General features: G+C 38.0%; 1 protein-coding gene across 4 annotated transcripts in view; it reads right to left on the bottom strand.

Moving 5' to 3' along the window:
* Nucleotides 1-240: 240 nt before the first annotated feature.
* The window catches only part of TRRAP (transformation/transcription domain associated protein), a 76,672-nt gene continuing 52,286 nt past the window's right edge, over nt 241-24,626 (bottom strand). For all 4 annotated transcript variants that reach the window (XM_071571639.1, XM_071571642.1, XM_071571640.1 and 1 more), the window contains 14 exons: nt 22,649-22,844; nt 22,145-22,410; nt 21,299-21,399; nt 18,939-19,140; nt 17,417-17,581; nt 16,313-16,403; nt 15,430-15,629; nt 14,409-14,670; nt 7,612-7,837; nt 6,861-7,078; nt 6,004-6,188; nt 3,567-3,770; nt 2,467-2,661; nt 241-1,539 (listed from right to left, as the gene is read on the bottom strand). In XM_071571639.1, the coding sequence (XP_071427740.1) occupies nt 1,255-1,539; nt 2,467-2,661; nt 3,567-3,770; nt 6,004-6,188; nt 6,861-7,078; nt 7,612-7,837; nt 14,409-14,670; nt 15,430-15,629; nt 16,313-16,403; nt 17,417-17,581; nt 18,939-19,140; nt 21,299-21,399; nt 22,145-22,410; nt 22,649-22,844 (2,796 nt within the window). In that variant the 3' untranslated portion in view covers nt 241-1,254. The remainder of the gene's footprint in view (nt 1,540-2,466; nt 2,662-3,566; nt 3,771-6,003; nt 6,189-6,860; nt 7,079-7,611; nt 7,838-14,408; nt 14,671-15,429; nt 15,630-16,312; nt 16,404-17,416; nt 17,582-18,938; nt 19,141-21,298; nt 21,400-22,144; nt 22,411-22,648; nt 22,845-24,626) is intronic.

Here is a 24,626-nt window from a genome sequence, read left to right as displayed (position 1 = left end):
AAAATGTTTGTTTTCCAAATCCTGTTATAGTCCTTTACACTCATATATTTGAGCTTCCACCTGTACATACTGGCATTGAGCATGACTCCATCTATCCTACTCACTGCCATACATAAGGAGCACAGAAACCAAGTATGGGAGTGAAGCATCTGTGCTTGATTCATCACACTACAAAGCAGAACCATGCTCTTAGTATAGTACTAAAACTGTTCTAAATAAAGTGAATACCAGAGAGAGTTTTACAAAATATTTATTTTGAAAAAAATCACTCTGTACAAATTTAACATTCTCAACAACGAAGTTTTATAAAAATGCTAACACAACAGAAAGACAAGGGAAACATTAATCTGCTCTTTTCTTAAATTACAAAGGAATAGATTCACTCTAAAGAAGCTACTGTAATTCTAAACAGTAAGGAGAACTTTATAAGATTTTAATTTTTATCTATTACAGACATGTATCAAAGGATGAATTTTTCCACCCTTTTATAAACTTCCCCCCAAACACTGTCCACAGCTAAACCAAATACTCTAAATGGTTTACACTTTTACTGTACATAGCTCGTGCTCCACGAAAGGTCAGCACAATTTGATCATCATTTTCTCAGTGCCTAACAAAAACTCACCTCTATAACATTTGGTACAAAATTGTCTGTACAAACCAACATTGCTCATGTAAATTTGAAGAAAACAAAAAAGGAATATTTATTCATGCCTTCAATTTGGCATAATGAAGAGAGAGTGATTAAGTAAAATTTCACAGAGTAAAACTCATTAACTGGGAATACTGTATCTTTTTTTTTTAAGTACTTACTACTGTATAAAAAAATTTATATACTACAAGTTATTAGGAATGGCAGACCCTAAATCTAACAGTGCTACTTTCATAGTCTTCATCATAAAATAAGATTTTTCTGTATATTATTTAAGTTTCCTCTCTTCATTTTAATCTATTTGTGAAAGCTGCTGCTGCATATTAAAACAACTCCTTAAGCAGGAGGAAACACCTCCTTGTGAAATTAAAACCAGTAAAACTGCTGTAAACACAACTAGAATGACAACCGAGAGGATGCAGTGTGACAGGCAAGCCTTGGGCTCAAAAGCCTTTTTTCACATTTTCTTAACACAAGGTATGGCTCACACCTCAAAAAACAGCAGAAAAACAAACAAAAAACCCCACTGAAAAAACCCAACCCAAAACAACAACAAAATAAAACAAAACAAATTAAAAAACCAACCCCCTGAAAGTGTGAGGTTAGAGCCAGGGGTGCCAGGCGGGGTCCATGCGGCACAGGTTGTCCAGGCTATTGGCAGCTGCCACCAGCGTGTTGACTTTGCTCTCCCCTCCCTCGAACTGCGCCAGGTTGTGCAGCCGCGTCATGATGGCCGTGACGGCCTTTTGCACCAGCGACACCAGCTGCTGGCTGTCCATGTTCTCGGGCTGCCCCGCCGCCGACAGCGGCGACGACGTGTCCTCCTGCGTCTTCTTGTGCCACGCGATGATCTCGTCCCGCAGCACAGTTTTTAGGATGCCGTCGACCTGAATGGAGAAGAAAAATCAGATTATTGCGTTTAATCTGAACAATCATCAGGTTGTGCCAGATTATAGAGCTGCAACTATATTTTAGTCAGCAGCATTTTGATGCTTTTGGTGCCAAGTTGCAATTTCAGTCTTTTCAAGACGAGTGTGGCTTCCAAATGCCTTTATTATTTCCTCTCAAGGTGTTTCTTTTCACAAAAAGCTTTCATTATGAAACACGACACAATGACTCCTAAAGAAATTAATAACATATATTAAGATATTCACACACAAATACAGTCTGTACATTCTATTTTTAAATGACTCCACTAAATTCATTACTTTCACACACACACACACACACACACACGCACACGGAAGTCTTGGGCAAAGATTGAAAGTGTTTTACAAAGCTGGAGATTTTTGCACAGTCATTACACACTTGGGGAATGCTGTTTTCTGCCAAACAGGGAAAGAGCAGACTACAACATACATACATATGCATCTAATATATATGCACATATGTGTATATATATGTATATATATATGTATATATATATATATATATCACTAATATATATGCACATATGTATATATAGGCCAGTTCTAGCCTTGGATAAAAAAAGAAATGCCTTCAACAAAGAACTTCCTGGTTTTTCTCATCACCGAGCTGAGTTACTGATCTTTACTCTGTCAATTCCAACAGTCTCAAGCTTCTAAAACAAACTTTTAGGTGTCCAGTCTGAGTCAAATTAAATGCTTGCACATAACAAAGAAAATACTTCCAAAAAAGTGAATTTCCAACATTTCAGTTGACATTTGTGATGATTTCAGGGTAACATTTTAAAACAAATACACACCGGGCACTTTCTACCTTAACCAAAAAAGTGCTGTTCATAAATTGCCAAATTTAAGGCAAACAAATAATCTTGCAAAAGGTGTACAAACCTTGAAGTTTGGCTGTGCAAAGCAGCGAGCTACTGCAATCATAGATGCAGTCAGGGGCCCAGACACCCCAATGGTGGTGAGGAATTCCGAGATGTTCGGAGTGAGCCGGAAGGGAACAGGACGATTGGCATCCAAATCTCCTGTAGCGTCGTTAATGTCAAAGCGAAAGTAAGCCACATTTAGCTTGCCAGTATCCTGGATTGAAAAGCAAGATGCACAAAAGTAATTAAAGGAACAGTTTTACATTCATGAATGTGGAAAAGGACTTGATTTATTTTTTTACTGTTAATACTCAGAGTACCAATAGTACTTGTTTAGCCAAACGGGTTTTGAGCAAAACGTTGTAAGGCATGGAAAAATAGGGTATGTTTTTGTCTCATAACGTTGTGTCTAAAACCCCTTACTAAATACATGTTATTGCAATACCAAACTTAAGGAATAGAGGCTTCTGTGGCATGAGCTGTAAGGAGTCACTGCCAACAGATCTCTGGCTCAGTGTTCAGTACCAGTAGCTGATTTTATCTAGAGGGATTAAAGGGTCTTAATTGCTATTCAGACTACAGCCCTCCATGCACCAAAATGACATTGAGACTTTTATAAATACCATCTTTGCTCTCCTGAGGTGGCAAGTCTCATATTAAGTGTTGGGTTAAAACAGAAAAATCACTGCAAAGAGGAGCTGTAGCTTGACATGATGGCAATGCTGAAAGAGAAAAGTATTTGAAAAGGGATGGGGCCCTAAAGAAAATTAAAATTTAGAGCTTCATTTTTTAAAATCTGTTTTGACACAGAGGTATTTTCAAAGCAATACATTTGAAGGAGGACTAAAAAGAGAGATTTATCAGTCATTTACATAAAGAATTCTGGTATCTAAGAAGGGGTTCTCAGACAAAGTTCTCAATTCAGAGAAGGCAGAGTTGATGCCCACAGGGGCTGCAGTTGAAATTACTACCTACAAGATGTGCAATCACATATAAATGAAAACCTCACTGAAATGCACTGTTAATTATATGTCAAATTTTGACTCATTTCAGTAGCACAGCCCAAATTTCTGTGTGATCAAGGATGACAGCACACAGCCAGAACAAACCACGGCATACCTGGGCAATCTGCAGCATTTCAGGGTTGAGTCTATTTAAGTGGAAGATGAACTCTGCAAAGCCAATGAGGGCCAGCTGGATAGTGAACATCTTGCGGAAGGTCCAGTAATCGGTGGCGTTGGGGAAGGTGTGCAGGGCCCACTCCTTCAGCATGCTCCGTGGGACCATGTTACTCTGCACTTCCTTAAGGATGTCTCTGAGAACCTGCACAGCACAAGTATTAGAGAGATCATTTTTAATACACTTCTTAACAACAGACAAATAGACCTAAAGCAACAACTGAACTTCTCTTAGTTGCTGTATCTCATTTTAGGGAAAGCATCCTGAATCTGAACGCCTAGAATCCTTCAACACTTGTTCCCTGACTTGTTTGTCAAAACTCACAGAGTATTTTAAAGTCTATCCTCGCATAGCTAGAAAATATTATTTATCTGAAAAGCTCAGATTTTTAACAAAGCCACCTAAGCACGGGAACTGCAAACAGGCACATCAGAAAACCTGAGACTGAAGAGTTTCATAACCTCATTTGAAGGATCTTCTCTTCAAGACTTGCAAGAAAATTAGGAATAAGATAGACATTCAACTCATGACACTTTGCTTCCTTACAGGAAACTAACAGAACATACTTATGTATCCTCTAGTTTCAGGGCCAGCTGGATATGCATTCTGCAGTAATAATAATAAAAAATCCTCTATTTTAAGCATAATGCCAAGATTTGAAATTATTTGTGGGAGCTGCAAAGCCTGCAAAAACAGGACTGCACAGCTTCTTCATACACAGGGCAAAAGGTAAGGGATTTTTATCACACAAGGCAGGGAAAGACACTGGGTAAAGTAATTCTTAACACATATTATTACAGAAAATTACTCCAAAAATGCAAAAAGATAAAAGCTGAGACTTGTATTTGGCTCTTTTCACCAGAGTACACTGTGCAATAGGGTTTTTCCCCCTAGATGAAAACTCTTGCAATCTCCAGAATATCATATATTAGCCTAATAAATTAGAAAAAGAAAGTCAGGACCTGTTCTGTTACACCAGAAAGCATGATAGTCATGTTGACCTCAATGAAATAGCTGTTAAGTTTTCATAAGTAAAAATTCTCAAAACAGAAACAAATGTTGAATAACACTTGCATTTCATATGGTAACAAAGTCTAAGACAAGGGGTTTAAATTATGTCTGTAATACATGCATACTGTTTGTTTTGTAAGAGCTGTATCTGAAATGGGACTGGCATTTTATGGTAGAATTAGCATCAACCCTAAGATAAAAACATAAAATAACCTTATTTATCGCAATGGATATTTGATGGAGGTTACAGAGAGAGGGGAGCTTTGCTCTTCCTGAGCACTTCATTCACTAGGGTGAGATTACCCAACTGTTTGTTTGGCTTAGATGAGATGAATGCACTGGCAATTTTAGGAGAAACACCAGTAGAACATGAGGAAGCTGCAGCACATGCCCTGCTGTAACTGCTCATGGAAATTGGGAATGCTGCTGCCCATGTTATCAATTAATTATTTTGAAAGCCCTATACAAAAGGGCAAAAAAGCAATCAGCAGCACCCTGTCTGTTTTCAGTTGCATTTACCTAAAACAACCTAGAGCAATGCAAATACAGCTTTTGTTTTTCTAATCTTTCCAAGATAATCTAAAACACCAGAGAGATATGAAAGTTCTCATGAATACATTATGCAAAAGCAAAATAAACTAAAAAAAAAATCCAAACACCACCTCTGCAAAACATACTGGGAATGCTTTACAAAGCTGGGTTTTTCTGCATTGCCATTACAGTCTCAGGGAATGCTGTTTTCTGCCAAACAGGGAAAAAACAGACTACAACATACATACATACATATGCATCTAATATACAGACAAATAAGTATATACAGTTCTAGCCTTGGATAAAAAAAGAAATGCCTTCAACAAAGAACTTCCTGGTTTTTCTCATCACTGAGCTGAGTTACTAATCTTTACTCTGTCAATTCCAACAGTCTCAAGCTTCTAAAACAAACTTTTAGGTGTCCAGTCTGAGTCAAACTAAATGCTTGCGCATAGCAAAGAAAACACTTCCAAAAAAGTGAATTTCCAGCATTTCAGTTGACATTTGTGATGATCTCAGGGTAACATTTTAAAACAAATACACACCAGGCAGTTTCTACCTTAACCAAAAAAGTGCTATTTACTTTATAAATTGCCAAATTTAAGTCCACAAATAATCTTGCAAAAGGTGTACAAACCTTGAAGTTTGGCTGTGCAAAGCAGAGAGCTACTGCAATCATAGATGCAGTCAGGGGCTCAGACACCCCAATGGTGGTGAGGAATTCTGAAATGTTTGGAGTGGTTTCTGTCTCACACATAACAAGAGCTGGGGTGGGGGGAATTAGCCATGGAACAGCAGAGTCCTCAGGAAAAGCCCTTGATTAAATTGGTTCTACCTGGTGACTGGCTTGAGTGCCCCGTGCCTGCACCGTGGCCAGCCTGTCATAGTAGCGCGAGATGGGGTTGTCGTGCTCGATGCCCTTCTTGGCGCAGCGCTGCTTGTAGATCTCCACCAGTGACAGGGACGAAGGGTTGTCCTCCACCAGGCGCATCTGCGGCGACACCGCCACGACCCGCGGCACTGGCACAGCACAGAGAGAGCAAAGCCACACTCAGCAGCTCATCCACAGCCCAAGGACTGAGATAGCAGCCTTTAAAACACCACTGACATGTATCAAGAGAAGATTTTCATTACTACGCTCATAACTCATTTACAAGCTCAGTTAAAAAAGTATTACGGCAGATTTTTTTTGTTTTATCTTAACAGAAACATCAAAAAAATACTGAGCACTCATCATGCTTCCTACTTTCGTTTGGCTTTAGGAAAAAGGTAATACTTGATACAAACAGGTTCGTAATACCTGATTACATGACACTGGCATTTTGTCAATAAAGATTATTCTGAAGAACAAAACTACTTAGCTTGATAAGGTATTTAAAGTGATTGGAAAAAGTGGAGGGAAAAAATCTGGACATAGTTGAGAAACAGAGGTTTAAATAACACTACTTGGAAGTAAAATACTGAAGACAAATATTCAATAATAGGAAAATCTAAGCCACTAAGTTTTCCTTGATGGGCAGTAAACTTGCAAAGACCCCATTTGCACTTTTATGGTGCTGAACTGATTTATCATTCCACCAAGCCTTCTGTGCATCCCCACCTACATAAAGACAAACAAGGCCTCTTCCATAGCTGGCTCTTCCAGAACAACATGCATTTAACAACCAACACACACATCTCTCTTTTCGGTACCTGTAAAAAACAAGTGTCTCTTGGTGGTCTCCTTCCTCTTCTCCAGGCAGGGGTTGAGCAGGCGCAGCAGCTGCAGCACACGCTCCTCGCGGCGCGACTCGGTCAGGCAGGCGTCGTTCATCACCAGGTACGGGTAGATCTTGCCGTTGTGGCCGCGGATGTAGAGCCTGCGCGCGGCCGTGTTGTGCTTCTGCACGATCTCCACCCTGGGCATAAACCTGGCGGGACAAAGGGCTGATGAAGCACCTGCAATAATCTCCTCTGGCATTACATTGTGATGTAAAAAAACCCAGACCAAAACAAGCAAAAGAGATGAAATAAATAAGGGAGTAACAACTGCAATACAAAGTACAATTCTATTATCCAGCTGGTCTATGGTTTCTATTTTGTAGTTAACCAATTTTGTTGGATTTTACTTGTTTTTAAGAAAATGCAAGTTCTTGAGAAAAATTAATCATTACATGGGACCTTTATCACTATTTTGAAGAATTGTAACTCTATTGATTACAACAGAAGCACTAATCTCAACATACAAGAAACTCAAATACACTCTCTTAACAGTACAGTTTAGTGATGCAATGCAAAATTATTAAAGGATAAAATTAAAAAGGTGTTATATCAAATTATGACCCATAAATACACATATATAAATATACATGACATCTACTTTTTCAGAGTGGATGGATGGGAAGGTTTTAATTTCCTTCTCTGCTTTCAGAATTACAACTCCCAAAGGGTATTTTCAGGTTACCTTGCTATCTTGATGTAGTAATGTGTTGGCTTTGGCATGAGGAACTCTCCAGGTATCTCCACTTCTGCAGTCTGAGCTGAAAAGTTACTTAGAAAGCGGCACTTCTCCTCTATGAGGAAGAACTTTGGAAGCTGCTTAGTTTTTGCCTCCAGAATCTTGATCCATTTCTTCAGTTTAGAGATAAGGTTGTGAAGTTTCATTGACCCTGGCACACTGAAGTCAAAATCTGAAAAACCAAACACAACCAAATCACCCAATTCAAAAGTGCAACCCAACCACACACATCCCCCCAGAGCTGCACTGAAAAGACAAGGCTGTTGAACATTCCAGCTCTACAGAAAACCTTTTAGCAAAGTACTAACATTATATATAACTGAAACCTGTCAGAATCTGCTACCTCTTTTCTGTACTCATTCTGTTATTTAGTACATAATGAACTTCCCAACACTTTCCTGTTTTAGTCTTACAAACATTAGAAAAAACATATTGTGAAAAATTTAAACACTATTACTCTATTGAATTGTCTATATACTGCAACCAGACTGCAGAGAAAAAAGTAATAAAAAACCAAATTATTTGATCAGATCATTTGTGAAAGAGGAAAAGTAGGCTTATTTTACAGTCTAGCACTGTAATTTCCTGCTTGTTTCATTACTATCTATCTATCAATCATTTATTTATTCATTTATTTATAATCAATGGGGACTGTTTACTCCTAAACGGCATGAAAGAGCCTCCATCAAGGATACACCACAGAATTTGTGAGGAACTGCAGGCCAAGCAGTCAAACTGGTTTCACTATTATTCTTCTATTTTGAGCTGCAAGAAAATTCTTATTCCTTCCTGCCTTAGATAACAACTGAAAGTCACACCAGGAAGAACAGATAAAACAGCCTAAGCAAAAATGACAATATTATGCAAACAGCCTGATCTTTCCACGGCAACATTAACAGTATTCCAGTGTGAGATTATCTCCATTAGTCCACGTGCAGGTGAAGAAAGAACTTTCTCAAAGTCAACACATGGTCCTCAATGCATTATTGCAAGCAATTCTGTAACAGAAATCACTGCAACACTGACCATGTTGTGAGACACACCACAATCATCTTCCCAACATTCTCACTACAGTTTCAGAACAAAGCAAATAAATAAATAAATAAATAACTGGATAAATGTCTTTGTGTTTCCCAAAAGAGGGGGAATGAATAAACATATAAATGAAATTACTTCAGTACCACTACAAAGAGATTAAACACGCTTGGATAAGAAGATAAACTGCTCTCTGCAAACCTCATTAGTTATGGCATCCCAGATTGTGCAAGTCAACTAACAGACTTGAATTTTTAAAACTCATTTCCACACCACAGCCTAAAAGATGCCATTTTAAGTTCAGCATGTCTCAAGTGAAAAAGCAACAGCCAGAAAAACAGAATGTCAACTCAGGATTTTTGAGATTTACAACTAAAGTAGAACAGAGTCTTCATTATGATTCAAATACAACAGGAAAATTAACATAGACTCAAAAATTAGTTTAAATCTTATTGCAGAACCTTCATTTCTACATACACTCAATATTTTCCCAAGTTGACAAAAAAAAGCAAAAGCAAAATAAACATGAGTGCTGCTCAGAGAAGGAATTCTGACCACATAAATATGCTACAAACATCTATCTGCAAGTGTGCCAAGAGTTAATTATGCACAAGACAATTACTGCATATAAAAGTTTTTTACAACCACAATTAAACCACTCAAAACTCTGATTGTCCAAAAGACTGACTCCTACAAACAAGCTCATAACACTCATTCTTTTAGCCAGAAAACCTCATATTTCATACATACACTCTTCCAAGTTCCTTTCTTTACATGTACAGGATGCAAATAACAAATAAAACAATTCAGCCCAGGATTCTTTAATTTTGTCATTCTATTACTTGAACAAAATATCAGAGAACATATAACCCAACATATTTCATTGTGTATCCACAATACACTGATATGTTAAAAGCTTTCAGTGAAAGTCCTCACTCTACCAGCCTAAAACTAAGCAAAAAACCACCATATACAAAATCCTTTCCATTTCTGTAAGAAAAAAGCCTATAATGAAAAATACAGTTTCATATTTATGGATGAGGGAAATTAGCATAACTGTGATATTCCTTTTTCTTTCTCTGCCTGGTATGGGCAGTGCATCTAGTGCAATATCACTGTAAAACACTCTTATTATAATCCCAAGCCTACCCTCTAGTGAGCAGTGGGAGTAAATCATTTCATCAAAGTGACAAAATTATTGCATCATTTATCTCCTGAATCTCTGAAGTGCAGCAGAGTATCCTCAAACTGTAACTAGTTTTTGTGCTAACATGAACCCACCAAAGTGGTAAAAATACACATCAATATATATTTCTTACAAAAAAAAGTCCCTCAGTTCACCACAAGAGCAGCTCTAGTTTGTTGAATGCCTATTTTAGGATTTTTGTTGGTTTTTTGTTTCCCAGTGGCAGATGGGAAAAACAGAGAATTGAATTAGTCTTTCTGCTCATGTCACAGAGAGCCCATCTGAGAAGAAAAATCACTTCAGCTGGAAGAAAGGGGAATACAAAGCAAACATTATTTGTGTACAGTCTCTCTGCTTTGCAGACTTCTTAATCTATACAAACAATATTTTTGTTTCAAAAAAATCCGTTTTTTCAGTTTCAGATACAGAACATCTTTCTCAAGCGAACACATACCGGTCTAAAATACCCTCCTACTCATACCATCTTTTCCTAAACAGAATGGGAAGTTTATCCCCCCATCTTTAATGGAGATGTTCCCAAAAGCCCAGGACACAGACTGCAGTGGAAGCAGTTTGCTCTCTCTCCTCAACGCTGCTAAAGTTTCTTGTCACTCCCAATGCAAAGAAAAACAGGGCACAATCTTCCTCTCAGTGAGACAGACCTAAAACACCCTGATGGCTCTTAACACAACTAGATAAAGCTTAACACATTTTGACTCAGGGCTGTACCATCACTGCTCATGAAGCAACACGAAAAAATACACTTGAGGTAGCAAAATTAAGAGTATCAAACCCTCCGTCCCCTCCCCCTCCCCAAACCTTGACCTCCAGAACATTAACACAACATTAAGGAAACAAAGACCTTCCAAACTAAGACTCCAGAATCCAAAAGGAAAAAAACACCTTCTGCTACACTGTCAGAAAAAAGTTCTGATCAATGACAAGCAACAGGCTATTAAAGCTTTTAGAGCAAGCAACAGTTGATTTGAGGATTTTAAAGACTATTCTGACCATAGGCAAAGCCTCTTTACATTTAAGAGCTCACAACTCCAGGCTCTCCAACTAAAAAGCCAAGACATGTAGGTATCACTCAGGACTGGGACGTAAGCTGAGCTTCACAGAGCAGGTCCAGTTCTTCATGCCTGTCCTAGTGAAGGAGTTCTAAGCATTCTCCAAGAGAGAAATGCTGTGTGGCTTTTGAAGTTACCATTCAGACATTTATATACTCTACACCTTCCCAAAACTTCTTCCTAATCTCACAAGAACTTTTGGAAAGCACCAACAAAGATGAAGAATCTCAGTGGCAGGACAGCAGAAATCAAAGCAGGAGCTCTGGGTTATCACTCAGCCCCACAAAACCACAGACCAGACACCAAAGTCAAATATGACCCACCTCTTGATCTGGCTTTCCTGGATAACATCCTGTTATGTAAAAACTGGTAGGGAAGCAAAGAAAGAGCTACCAAAGGGATGCTATGCTCAATCCTGAGGGGAGGGAAAAAAGTCCTTAAAAAAGCTGAAAACCATTAACAGATCCCTTGTCCTGCCCTCTCCCCACAGCTCAGAGCCACACCAGGAGCTTCTTTCTGATTAGTTTCCACTCACAGGGAAGAATTCATTGTGCTGGGTGACAAAACTCTCAAGGATATTATCTTGCTTTTTAGGGCTGTATTTTGGAATTTTCCACTCTTACTCAGCCTGAGTGGAGAGATGGTTGCAGAAAGAAGCAGATCCAAACGCCAAACTATCATCTGCCCAGGAAAGGACAATGAGGCAGCTTTTCTGCTGCTTTAACTGCTGAGAGAGCTCTCAAAGGGAGCATTTTTCAGCATTTGCCTATTCTTTGATGTCAAAGGTTTAGCAGAAAAGAAGGAACAAAGAACAGATGGTCAAAGAACTATGCATTTGAAGTTCTAGGAAAAAAAACTCAAAGCAAAATTTGTTTTTATAATATAACATTGGGATAGATAAAGATGACCTATCATAGCTCCAATGGTCCAGACTGCTGCAGACAAAGTATTTAGAATACAAGAAATGGTGTGAGAGTCCCCAGTGGCTCCAAACAAGAATCAAGATGCAACTCTGATATTGATGGAAACGATTATGCAACCAAAGCCAGCTGAAAGTATCTATGGAACACACCTGTCAACATTAATCTGGAAATAATGGAAGAAAAGAGTTTACTCCAATACAGCTCCTCAGAGTGGATACTTTTGAAATGGAAGGCAAACCACTGTAATTATCAGTCCATCACCCAGATGCAACTGGTACCAAGAATCAGAAAAGCAAATGTGAAGGTTCTGCTGTGACAGAAGGACACACTGGGCATGTTCTACAAATGGCTTCAGCCTTTGCTAACTTCTATACAGTAATTACAATCCTATTCATTTATTTATGTACATTTTACTGTTATTACAAAATCAATAAAAACTTATTTTCATTTTCTGCATAATGAATTAAATTACAAGAATTAGTAAGCATGCTGATTGGTCTAATTTATTCTGTTTTCCCACATTTAATTTGTGAATTAAAACACTGAATGTATTAGATTAGATTAAACTCAATTCAAGCATTCAGCAAAATTATTATTTGTATCCTGCAGACATTCAGATTTCATCATATTTGGAAAATAAAACATGAAATCTTCAACAAAAAAAGTAATTACTGTTATTAAACAAAAGTTTATGAAGAAACACTTTGCATTTGATAACTTTAGATGATTTTTATATCCAGGCCTATGTTGTTGTTGTTGTTTGGGCTTTATGTTGTTCCATATTATTCTTTATAAATGCTGTGATTAAAAGGGAAACATCTGAAAACCTGAACTGCCATTTATATATCACAGACATGCAAAAATTCCCAACAGCACATAAAAACTGGACATCCTCTCCATTTTTTGTTCTAACTAAAAATTGGAAATGAATTGTAATGAAACTTTCTCGAATGCTCCTCTAGAAATGTTCTGAAATATTACTTCAGATACTGCAGGCTTGAGGCTGGTGTTGTATTTACTCTTCCTTTACACCTTTGAAATCCCAGACCTCTGGCACTCACAGGAGAGAAATTAGGGAGATACTATGAGAGATCAAAACTAACTCAAATCCAACAAAAACTGAGCATATCAACAATAAGCTATAAAACAGTGGCTATACTACTAGTGCAATGTAAAGACATATAAACCATAACTGAAACCAATTATTAAAACATCATTAAAAGCGAGTCCAAACTTGCATTAAACATAGAGAACTTCAGCTGGAAGGAACCTACAGCACTCCAGATCCCTGTCTGCAGGGTTGCTCTCCAGCCACTTCTCTCCCAAATTATACATCTGCCTGGCATTATTACCCTGCTCTAGGTACAGAAACTGATATTTTGGTTAAATTTCATCCCATTAATCCTTGCCCAATGATTTTTTCTTCCCTGCATGCTCCCAGTAAAAGACACAAAATGTCTCTGCTTCCATTTCCCTCCCTAGTACACTTCATCCAGTAAAAATTTAATCATCTGGTTCAGGACTTTCATTATCTGCTGTCATGCAACTGTTGTGCTCAGAGAGGACATCATGCAATGCAGAAAGTGCACAAGATATGTAGGTCATGTCTACAACTGAGTTGCTTTCACAAGATTCCCATCAATTCACTTATTTTCACAATGTTATCAGTAAAATGCTTGAAAAAACACTGCAAGTCTACTTGTCAAACACTCTCAAACACTTATGTTTGAGAGGGAATTAATGCAAAACTCAAAATCCTGGCAATCCAAGCCACTGATGCCAATCACTGTCACCTTCTGTCATGTATGAGCTGTGTGGCCTTCACACATTTCACCAAACAAATCAAACCCACACTCTTCTGTACAAAAGCTTTTCTTAGAACTTTAAATCTACATCAGATACTCAAATATGTAACCACTGTTTAAGAGAAAATGAATGGAGCAAAAGAGCTACTTCCCTCAAATATCTTTTTTATTAGATCTGATTAAAGTTACTGATTCAATTTACCAAATGATGCAAATTTGGGTAATAGGATTTTTATAATCTAGTTATCCAAAACACTGAAGTAATCCTACTCATCAGAAGTAGACTGTTTTGAAAGACCTCACACAATATTGTCAGTTTGGAGTTCTGCAGTGAAAATTGCATTAAATTCTGGCATCATTATAAAGCAGAGACCATTATTGTCCCTCAAATCCATCAGGCTGTTCTATGCAAATAGAAAAATATTGTAGTCTAACTTATCTTTAAACACATATGTGATCAAACCACAGTTTGGGGTAATAAAAATGCAATAATATATTCATTCTCTATGTTGATGTCTGTTTTTCACTTGAATTACCTTTAGTACTCCACGGAAGATTGGAACAAACTATTTCAGGTTTGGTGAATGACAGAAAGGTGCTGTTTTCTAAATTTTCCCTCAGGAAAGAGATTGGAATAAAGAAGAAAAATGCCTTCACAGCTGAACTTGGGGAGATTTCTTTGGAAATTAAAAGTAACATTTAAAAAAACATTTCAAAGATTTACCTGTTGTAAACTGTCCTTTTAACTTCTGGAACACGGGATCCTGAGCTGTTGCCTGTGCTCTCCTAGCTAATGACTCTGAGGCTGCACTAGAAAACATGGTGGACACATTAGAGACATTCTCCAGACCCACTCCAAAAGTGCTGACTAACTTCTTGACAAAGTTCAGTGTATGAGGAGTGATTTTGGCATCTGAAACGGCCCCACTTTTCTCAAAGGCAACCGAATAGCACTTTGCCAGGCCCTGCTGCAGCTGTCTGAGAACCTAAGGATGAAAAACAAGAGGCAAAACAGTCAGGAAGATTAGGACTTCTCATTTACCACCAAATATTTATTCCTGCACTGCATTTTATGTAGCAAAATTATCCTCTGAGAAACATCCTCTTAAAACTCACTCTTAAATTGCATCAGAGGGTGAATCAGAATGTTAGCACTGACTTTCATCAGCACTGCAAACAAACTGAGCAGGGGAAATGCTCCATCACAAAGGACACCTTGCTCTTTCAACAGCAGCTAACTTTTAGATTTCCTATTTTGTGATATTTGAAAAGATGATTTGATACAAGGAAACCTTCTTCAAGTAAACACTGGGCTAGGTAGACAGAACAGAATAGCCCAACAGTTTGGGAGGCAAAATAACAGCAGAGTGGCAGCTCCATCTGCTCTCTGTTGTAATTCAAACTTCAAGTCATAATCACAACCTGTCACAGAGCACCAGATCAAGAAGGAAACTGGTACCTGTGAAACTCAGTGTAAGAATATACATTTTAAATTAGTATGAGCAACAGCTTCAATCCTAGAGGCATTCATCAAATTAATAGCTTTGGGAAATCTCTGTACTGTTTCCAGAAATAACCAAGACCCTTAAACTCCAATCAGAACAGTCAGTTCTACAGATGCCTTAGTTTATTAATCAAAACAAATAGTTATGTTTTAATGCTTAAAATTAATTCTGGATAAATATTTTGCACTTAACTTTTCCTTAGATGATACATACATATGAAGGTGTAATAAAGCCAAATACCTCTTCATGCCAGTTCTCCCTGAACCAGACCATCTGATCCACAATGCCTTCCAGGGAAGACAGAAGCGTTGGATGCAATTCCCGCTGCATGTGCATAATCCTGCTGCACCTCCACATGGGAGCAGTGGCTCGGATCGGCCCAGGGTCTGAGGCAGAGTGCGACTGGTTCCCAACCGAACTGGGCTGCTGCTGCCCAGAATCTGGGAAGTGAAAATGAAAAAGAAAATAAGAATTACCTTTCATTATTTAATTAGTGCCCTTCAAAATCTTAGGCAGAAATTTAGTGAACTAATTCCCAAGTGAAAAAGGCAATTAAATAAACAATGCACTTTGTAATAAAGAACACGCAACTGAAGGGGGAGTTCTTCAAGTGGCTCTCCTGGGATTTCCAGGAAATTATACAAGACAAAAGAATAACTAAATTCTGTGGAATCATTTGACATAACCATTTGTTCTTGGGGGAAAAAAAAGGTGGTGTGAAAGTTGCTGAATGTTCTCCCTACTTCTCAAACATTTCTCAAAGCCAACAGTGATTTTATTTTGTGTAAACTTAGATGCTCATTTTACTTGATAATTCACCATAAGAAGTTAATATGGAGACATTCATTTTAACAAGTGTGGCTCCTCTGAACACAAACAATGTTGCAATGGTTCATGCTTCCAGTGAAAAATAGACTAGAACATCTTAGAAAATTACAATGCTCTCCTGTATTTATAAACCAAGAATTTGCTACATCTCCACAAATTTATAAAGCAAAGTTTATCAAGAATTTTCTTTCTCAGCCTTGCTAAGTTGATGTGTGTTCTAGAGAATGTGTCTGCTCAGTAAAATCAGGTGAAAGTCAAAACAGTAACTCAGTTCTAAAGAGCACAAACAACTCACCACTTTTGTAGCGCTCTCGCTGTTCAATCTTCAAGGTCAAATAGAGGGTCCTGATAGGGAAGTAAACAGCTTGGGGATAGACTCTTCCCACCTGTTTAGGACACACACAGATCTCAGTTAAGGAATAGTAACTACAGATCACATCAATATGTACAGATTGTCTTGTAAAGAAGTACAGTTTGGTAATAACCCCCTCTTTCTGTTAAATAACATCTTATGGAAATTAAAGATTCCTTCAGTAACAGAAACACGAAGAGGATGAAATGGTAACTCCCTACACACACTGTTAAGGCATTATCTAATTAGGGCTTCCAGATCACATTGCCTAATAAACCTGAAAACAGCATAATGTCAGAGCACCAGCTGGGCCAGCTCAAAGATCTTACTCACGTACATAATGGAAGAAAAACAGACATAATGACAGTGGTTAGTCTGTAAATTAGGCCACAATTCCCAGCAAGCCCCATGATACTTGATAAGAAAGGCCATTAGAGAGTAACTTTACTCCACCTAATTGTGGCACTTAATGTAAGGGGATACCAATTGCACCCAAAAATAAAAAGGATTTTATGGCTTCCATAAAAAAAAAAGCTAAAGAGATGTTGACATTCAGCATCCCCTTTAAAATCTGTAAATCTCAGTATCTATTAAAGGAATGAACCGTGTGTTTACTACCCACGATAGAGCACATCTTAAGACCTCATTTGAGGCTTCTCCAGCCACAATTCTGCTAAATCATGGATCCTTTCTCCATCCAAATGGATATGGTAAGTGGTACAAATTCTGCAAAATGTTCAGTAATGTGATATTTATGGCAGATCACTAACCTGACTCACATAATGCTTCATGATGTACTTCAAAAGTTATTTGGAGAGAACTGTAGAGTTTTAAAACAGTAACACAGAAAGTTTTGTATTTTTGAATTTTATATTCATTCTGTGGACCTGAATTTTAGAGGCAAGACAAACAGGAGTATTTGTGATATTTATGAGTCTAAACTCCAACTACAGTACAACTTCCAAGCAAGCACTCTTTAAAAAAATATTTGTATTTTATCTTGAAAACAAAGATTACTGACAAAGAATTAGTGATTATCTCCTGTACCTGACTGATGAGGTTCAGGAGGAGTTTGCCCTCTGAGCCAACCAGGCAAGTCAGCAGCTGTGGGATCCAGGCCAACCACTGGATGGGTGGGACACCAATACAATATTTGTCCACTGCATCTGCCAATGTGTTCTTGTCATCATCAAAACTCAGCAGCCAAAGAACCTACAAGAGAATTTCAGTGCTTAAATTTAAGACACATCAATCATTATGATGCATAAAACCACAAAGATATTTCATTAATATGATTGTGGAGTCCTTGTAAGTGTTAAAGTGGCCTAAGACACAAGAACTTATATTCATTATGCTTGCCCAATGTTATTTTTTCCCTTAGAAATAATATTTCAAGGATGTAAAAAATAAATAGAAGTGTACTCCTTGCTATGAAACAAGACAGAAAGAGGCAAATGAACATGAGTGCAATCCAGGAATTCTTTGGGGGTTTAGTTGGAACTGTGGATAGAAAATGAGGCATGTTTATAGAATCTAAAATACGTAGTTCAGATAAATGAACCCTGATGCAAGAACTTGATTATTTCTTTGGGTGTCTTTAATTATTTTAACTATCCACTCCTAATGATACTTTTTCTAGTTTAATTTAAATGTAAATATATTAAGCACTGACTAAAAATCATTATCTGTTTATGCAACCAGACAGGAGGACTAATATACTTCAGAATGCTATTGAGGCCACGGGTCAAACCATTACACCACCAAAAAATATTTTCTGTGTTTGTTTCATGTTCAGAACAGATTGTCTTCCATAATCTGCTAGGATTTTTTTCATTTTCTTCATGAGAGATTAAATATCACCAAACTGAGAAATATATACTACAAATAGCTTTTTTGGCAAAACTTTTGTTGAATTTCAGAGTAAAAATGTACTGAAAAGGCTTATCTGGAATAAAACGCAATACTGAGGTAAAAGTCAGTATTCAATATCAGGAAGAAATTTTAGATATTAGGAAGAAATTTTTTACAGAGAAAATAATCAGGCATTGGAATGGCCTGCCCAGAGAGGTGGTGGATTTACCACCCCTGAAGGTTTCTAAGATGAGTCTGGATGTGTCAGTTGGTGCCATGATCTAGTAATGACAGTGGTGTTGGAATCAAGGGCTGGACTTGATCTCAGAGGTCTCTTCCAACCCAGTTGACTCTGATTCTATGATTAGTTATCCATAGTAATGATAAACAGACCTCAAAGTATGTTACTTTTTAAAGGCCTGAAGGATGCCTTTCTGCAGTTATTTCACTGAATTATGCAGTAGAAAGGCTGGATATGATTTGCACTCTTCCTCCTACAAAAGGGTCCCAGAACTACAGGAAACCACAGACTTGTCAATGAAGTAAAAAAACCCAAGGAGAGTTATGTGCAACCACCATTAGCCACAGGAAGACCTTCCACCTCAATTAAAGATTTCCCTCAGGAACTCTAATTGCAGCAATCTCGGCACTGACCATTATCCCAGCCCTTCCCACAGGGGCAGAGCTCCCATTCTCCCTTTCCCCACGGAGATGTTACCTTTGCCAGGTACTTGCGTGACTTGCTCTCGTTCTGGTGCCGGCAGGCGTGCAGGTAGCACGTGATGGCCGACACGCCCAGGTGCAGCTGCCGCTCCTTCACAAAGATGTTCTCCAGGTAATCCCCCCACATGGCCCACGCTTTCACCAGCACATCGTGCATCTGCACAGCTGCAGAGAAAGCTTTGTTGGCTTCTTCAGACCTGCACAGTGACAGGGAAGAACATGAGTTTTATACTAAGAAGTAGTCATTAAATTATAGAATTCAGATTTCTAACAGGGCAAGCAATTACTTTCTAATACTCAGAGGTATTTTGCATTAAGTTCTCTAGTAAGGTCTCTTATGACTGGTTGGTCATTCCTTTCCTTGAAGTTCAGCACCTACAAAAGTAAATGCTCCATAATGGAAACAGTCATGTAAGTGTTTAAGATCTCTAGATACTCCCTTTAAAAAAAAAACTTCCAGTGCACTGCAATGAGAACCCAAGTACTGACACTGGCAGGAAGGAGAGCAAATAAAAACACATGAGGAGCAGAAGCAAATGCATTTAAAAATGCTGCTCTGCTGAGCAAAAAAGCGAGTAAAGCAACACTACAAAGATGTTATGTTGGTTACCTTTTAGAGGACTGCATCTTACTTAAATCATCTCCCAGCAAAGTCATGAAAAATTTTACAATCAGCATTTTCTGGAAATAGTTCCTCATCCCCACAGCTGTAAAAGTTTATTTTTTCAATGGGAAAAGTTAAGGAATTTGAAGGTGAATCACACAGTTCTGGGTAACCAAAAGATTGTTTGATACTTCTGAGGTTTTCTCTGTTTCCTCAAGTGTTCCTAGTCCAAGATTTGCTATGATTCATCCCAATATATACAGTCCTTGAATTTATGTTACTTTTCAGGCATAAAAATAAGGATGACAAAACTCACATAAGCATTACAGAAATGAAGAAATCTTTAAAGCACTTCAAGACTCCTTATTAACAGAGAGAGCTTCAGTTCTCCCTCATAGAATAAGCATTGAAATAAACCATACAAAAGTAACTTTGTGCTTGTTGACACTTTTTTAAAATTACGTCTAAAGTACTTCTAATACAAAAATATTACCTTGGACGATTATAGTACTAAATTAAAATGACTAGTTATTGAGGCAAAACTATAAAAAGGAAAACAACTTTGCCTGTTGTAGTTTCAATGCTACATTACTGTTCCTTGCTTTCAGAGGCTTTTGCACCCTCAGTGGAGGTTTGGAAGTGAACCACCCCAGGACCAGCTGATAGATGACTTTGTGTCACTGCTTCCCCTGGATAAAAAGGGAACTTCTCCATCTGTTTCCTTTTCTCCTTCTCTACAATCCATCATCCTTGACACCCGAGATGACTTTCTTAAAATGGTTTCTATCACCTTGCCCAGCCACTGGGCAGTGCAGGATGATGCAAGAGCAGAGGTGACCTTTAGCTTCAGTTTACTTGACACACAGGTAATCACAGTCACGTTCTCAGGTTCAACAGTGTCATTGGGCTAAACTGAAACCTTCCTAAATTCCTGACCTCAACTGTGGTGCTAAAAACACCTGTATGTTTTTTGGTAAGATTAAGAAACATCAGAACGATGTCTTAACAGAAACCTTTATCCATTTCATCCTGAAGGAATGAATAGAGACAATTTAGCTGCTTTTATTTGCAGGAATTTCAAAACATTAAAAACATGGCAGGGAGGTACACTTCCTTCTCTTTACACCTCAGCTAAGACTAGGCCTGTGACCATACAAAGCCCACTGCACTCTCCATCAAAGTAATTGCATTCTGCCTATTTAAAATTCTCTCTTGTATCCACAGAAGAAGATATTCATCATTTTCTGACTTAAACTGCCATGTGAGGTTGCAATGTACAGCTTAAAACCTGATGGATTTCATTCCTTAAGTGGCCACAATGTAGTGATGAAGGAATTACTCCACTCATATGTACCAGCAGCAAAATTGCCATTAAATCCCATGCATATTAAAGGCTGTTGAAAGCTGAAGGGGCATTTAGACGTCACCAAACAGAATTTAACTGCTGAAATATTAGTTTACTGAATTAAAGGGAGATCTTCCTCTAAACAGTAAATACCTGCCAGTATAAAGCAAAACCGTTAAAAAGCAGTTGTGTGAAAGCAAGGCTTGCACTTAGGTGTTTAACTGCTGCAGGGTGTCTCTAACATGCAGCACACCAGTCTTTTCAATTCAATTATCTGAAATGAATGTTCCATTTCCACATTGCATTGCATCACATACCAGATTTGTCTGAGCACTCTGAACTACACCACCACACATTCCCCTATGCCTTGACCATCTGCAGCCTCTAAAAGGACACAGGTACTCACTTGTTAATCTGTGCCAAGAACATTCCCTTCAATGCATAAAACTCAGCAGTCATCTCCTTGGTGAAGTACTTCAGATTGGTTGATTCAATAACTTCGAGTCCCTGTTAAATAAGTCTTAAGTGAGAAAAACCTTCTAAAATGGAAGGGTTTAAGATGGAAGTGTCATAAAACAGCACTCAAAATATTCTCTTTAATTTAAATAGCCTGAGTTTCTAGCATTTAGTTTTCATTTAAAAAAATACCGACTGACAACAATTTTAAGCTTCCACTGGCCTATGCAAAACAAATACTATAGACAACATTCATCAGTTTATCTTTTCCACCTTGTTTAAGTTATAATATTATTTATATTGTATTTTATTATATTACATTACAAGATCCATTTGCTGATCACATGCCAGTGGGTTTTGCCTAAAATCTCATTTTCCTCCTTTCAACACATACAAGTTCACTTCAGTTTGACAGCATCAACCACTCATTAGTCAGACACTGAGCACTGACTTAGAGCTCCAGTTAGTCTTGCAGTTTTGCTTCTTCCTATTATCAATAATTTATTTCTCCAAGTCCCTTCCATTTATCAATCTTGTAAGATTCCAAAAAACATCCTTCCACTTTAATTTTAGTTCAGCTAATTTTCAATATATTCACAATACTCAGCTCAAAGAGGACATTAAATGCTTTGGACTATAACAGCATTACTTAAAACAGCACTCCCTGCAGGGTATGGTGTGGCCAAGGAAATTCAGCCCCTGTTCTGGATAAGGCAGCTGGTTTAAATCACTGTATCTGATGGGCCCTGCAGCCCCACGAGTTCCACCACCACCTGCAGTGCTGAAGCTGCTGTACCTGCATGCATTCATTTTTGCCCATGACTCCAGCCAGCTGCAGGTAACACTTGACTTGCTGCCGAATCTTCTGGAAGCAATCGACGATGGGCACGGTGGGAATGGTGTGGATGCGGCTCAGGATGTCCAGTGCCACATTGACCAGCCCTTGTTTCCTGGCTATCTTTCCATACTGGATGATGGCTGAGGCAGAAGCATGAACTCCCAACATGGCATTATTGGAACTGGGATCATGCTGGGAGCTGTTTTCATAGGCAGTCACAATGGCTGGAAATGCAACAAGAAACATTTGTCATTATAAATGAAATTATACATACAGTGGCATCTTACACAGCAACACATAATGAAACACTTAAAGGAAAATTGAGTAAAATCAAAAACTTGTCAAAATCAACAATCTTGTATGTTGAAATAAAAAATAAAAAAAAAACCAAAACAAGAACTTATTTCAGACAATGTCTGGAAAATTCTATGATGAATGCACACTGGGCCAAGGCAGATTTACCCTGGTAATGATGCTGTCTCCACATGAAAATGCTGCTCCAGTGGGATAAATCATCTGACACAATAGGTAACCTGTTCCTCCAAGTCTTTACAACAGTCTTCATATCATGTAAGCTGTTGTTCCTTCCCAGATTAGTTGGTTGCAATCCTGCATTTATTTGGGCTGCTTCTTGAAGTTCAATTATTTGTTGTGCTGCCTAGAAAAACATTAAAAACATAAATATAAATTAAGTATAAATTCCCTGGTCATGATTGGACTTCTTGATAGAAACTTGAATGTATAGAAATAGCATCTATGTGCTCCTGATTTGCTACTTCAACAGATTCTGCAGAGACTTGAGCTTTGAAAAGTTATTTAAGTTTAGAAGAGGTTTTCCCTGACATTTCCTATCCCCAAATTAAGGAGGAACAAACAGAAGATGGCAGTAATCTCGAACCTACTGAAGGCAGCAGACAGTTTGTTACAACTTCAACCACCTGAAGAAAAGGTCCACAAACTTTAATGGAATTTAATTACCTGCAGTACAATAAAGCCAATGTAGTATTCTCCAAGCTACCACTTGGCAGATAACAGTTGTATTCATTGTTAATCAACTAAATGAGATAACTATTTGAGTTAAAAAGGCAGTCTGAATTTACAGAGTGAAATCTCTTGAAACAAAATAAATTAAAGTAATATTTTCCTACAGTCATTTCAGTATCAGCTCTCACAATAGCTTAACCTTCATCCTACACCCATTCATCACATAAATTTAATTTTCTCGTGGGTATTTAATCACATACTATCTGATATTAAAAAAAAAGTAATTACTGCCATGCAAATTGATGGCTGCATTTGTACCTCTGTCAGTCACTGACTAATTTATCATTTCTTCATGAGGGATATATACATATTAGATTGTTTTAAAAGCTTGTTTTAATTGATATCTGAAAGCACTTTATTTAGTAATACTAATCCTTTCAGGCTGCAGATGCTGCCATTCTTAGAGGGGAAAAATACTTGAAATATGTACGAAAACATAGCAGGAGGAAATTCAATCCATCAAGAAGCCTTCTAAGCTCACAAACTGTACTTATTTACTTGACAACTTCCTCTGAATACAGAGCAAACTTCCTTATTCCCTCACCTTAACTGATGCATCCACTTATGTTATAAAATTTCCGAGGTATGAGCTGCCGTGGGAGCTCTTCCCACAAGTACAATCATTTTAGCAGAGGTACCTCCTTCTTAGACAGTGTAGATTAGTTACTTATAAATCACACCTGGCATGACACACAGGATGAAACTACTGATCTTAAACAGAATTACAGAAGCCACTTTATCAAAGAGAACTCAGAAAGCAAAGGCCTCTGTATTTCTACAGGCAAGGCTCATGCTCGGTTCTCTGAGCAAAGGTGCATCCCTGTTGTGATGTTTCAGATCATGTTGCACTGAGATATTCTACAATTCCTCCCCTGGAGATGAAAGGTTCCCTCCACAGGAACAAGGGCTAATCTCTGTCAGGTGTATGGTCATAGGACACCTAAGCAGGGACAGAGTCAGCCTAAATGACAAATGAACAGCCTGTTTTGCCCAGATCCCACAGAGCCAAGCACAACCCTGCCCCAGACCCACTTCCTCACTCTGGTCCACACAAATCAGAGGACACAAGGTTTGTTTTCAAGAACCTTCTGAATCCAGTATTTTATAGGCACCTACTTACATTCAATTATATTTGGCAATAACACCTACTCTCAAAAATTCTTATCTTACAGTTCCAAAATGAATTATTTATGTAATTTAATCCAAGACATTTCAAAACTATATAGAAGTCCATTTTTTTTAAGGTGAAATATGTATGAAAGTTGCAAAGGACACAAGTCATGCATTTTTCACCATGTAATACATGTTATTTCATTTCACATGATAGTTAAACTGCATATCCCATATAATCAGAATTGTGCCAGCTGCTTCCCAAAAATATTTCTGGAGGTCTGAA

Source organism: Pithys albifrons, chromosome 16 (assembly GCF_047495875.1).
Source record: "Pithys albifrons albifrons isolate INPA30051 chromosome 16, PitAlb_v1, whole genome shotgun sequence".
In the NCBI taxonomy this organism is placed as follows: domain Eukaryota; kingdom Metazoa; phylum Chordata; class Aves; order Passeriformes; family Thamnophilidae; genus Pithys; species Pithys albifrons.
Note: the sequence above shows the minus strand (reverse complement) of the source record. Positions and strands in the feature narration are given on the sequence as shown.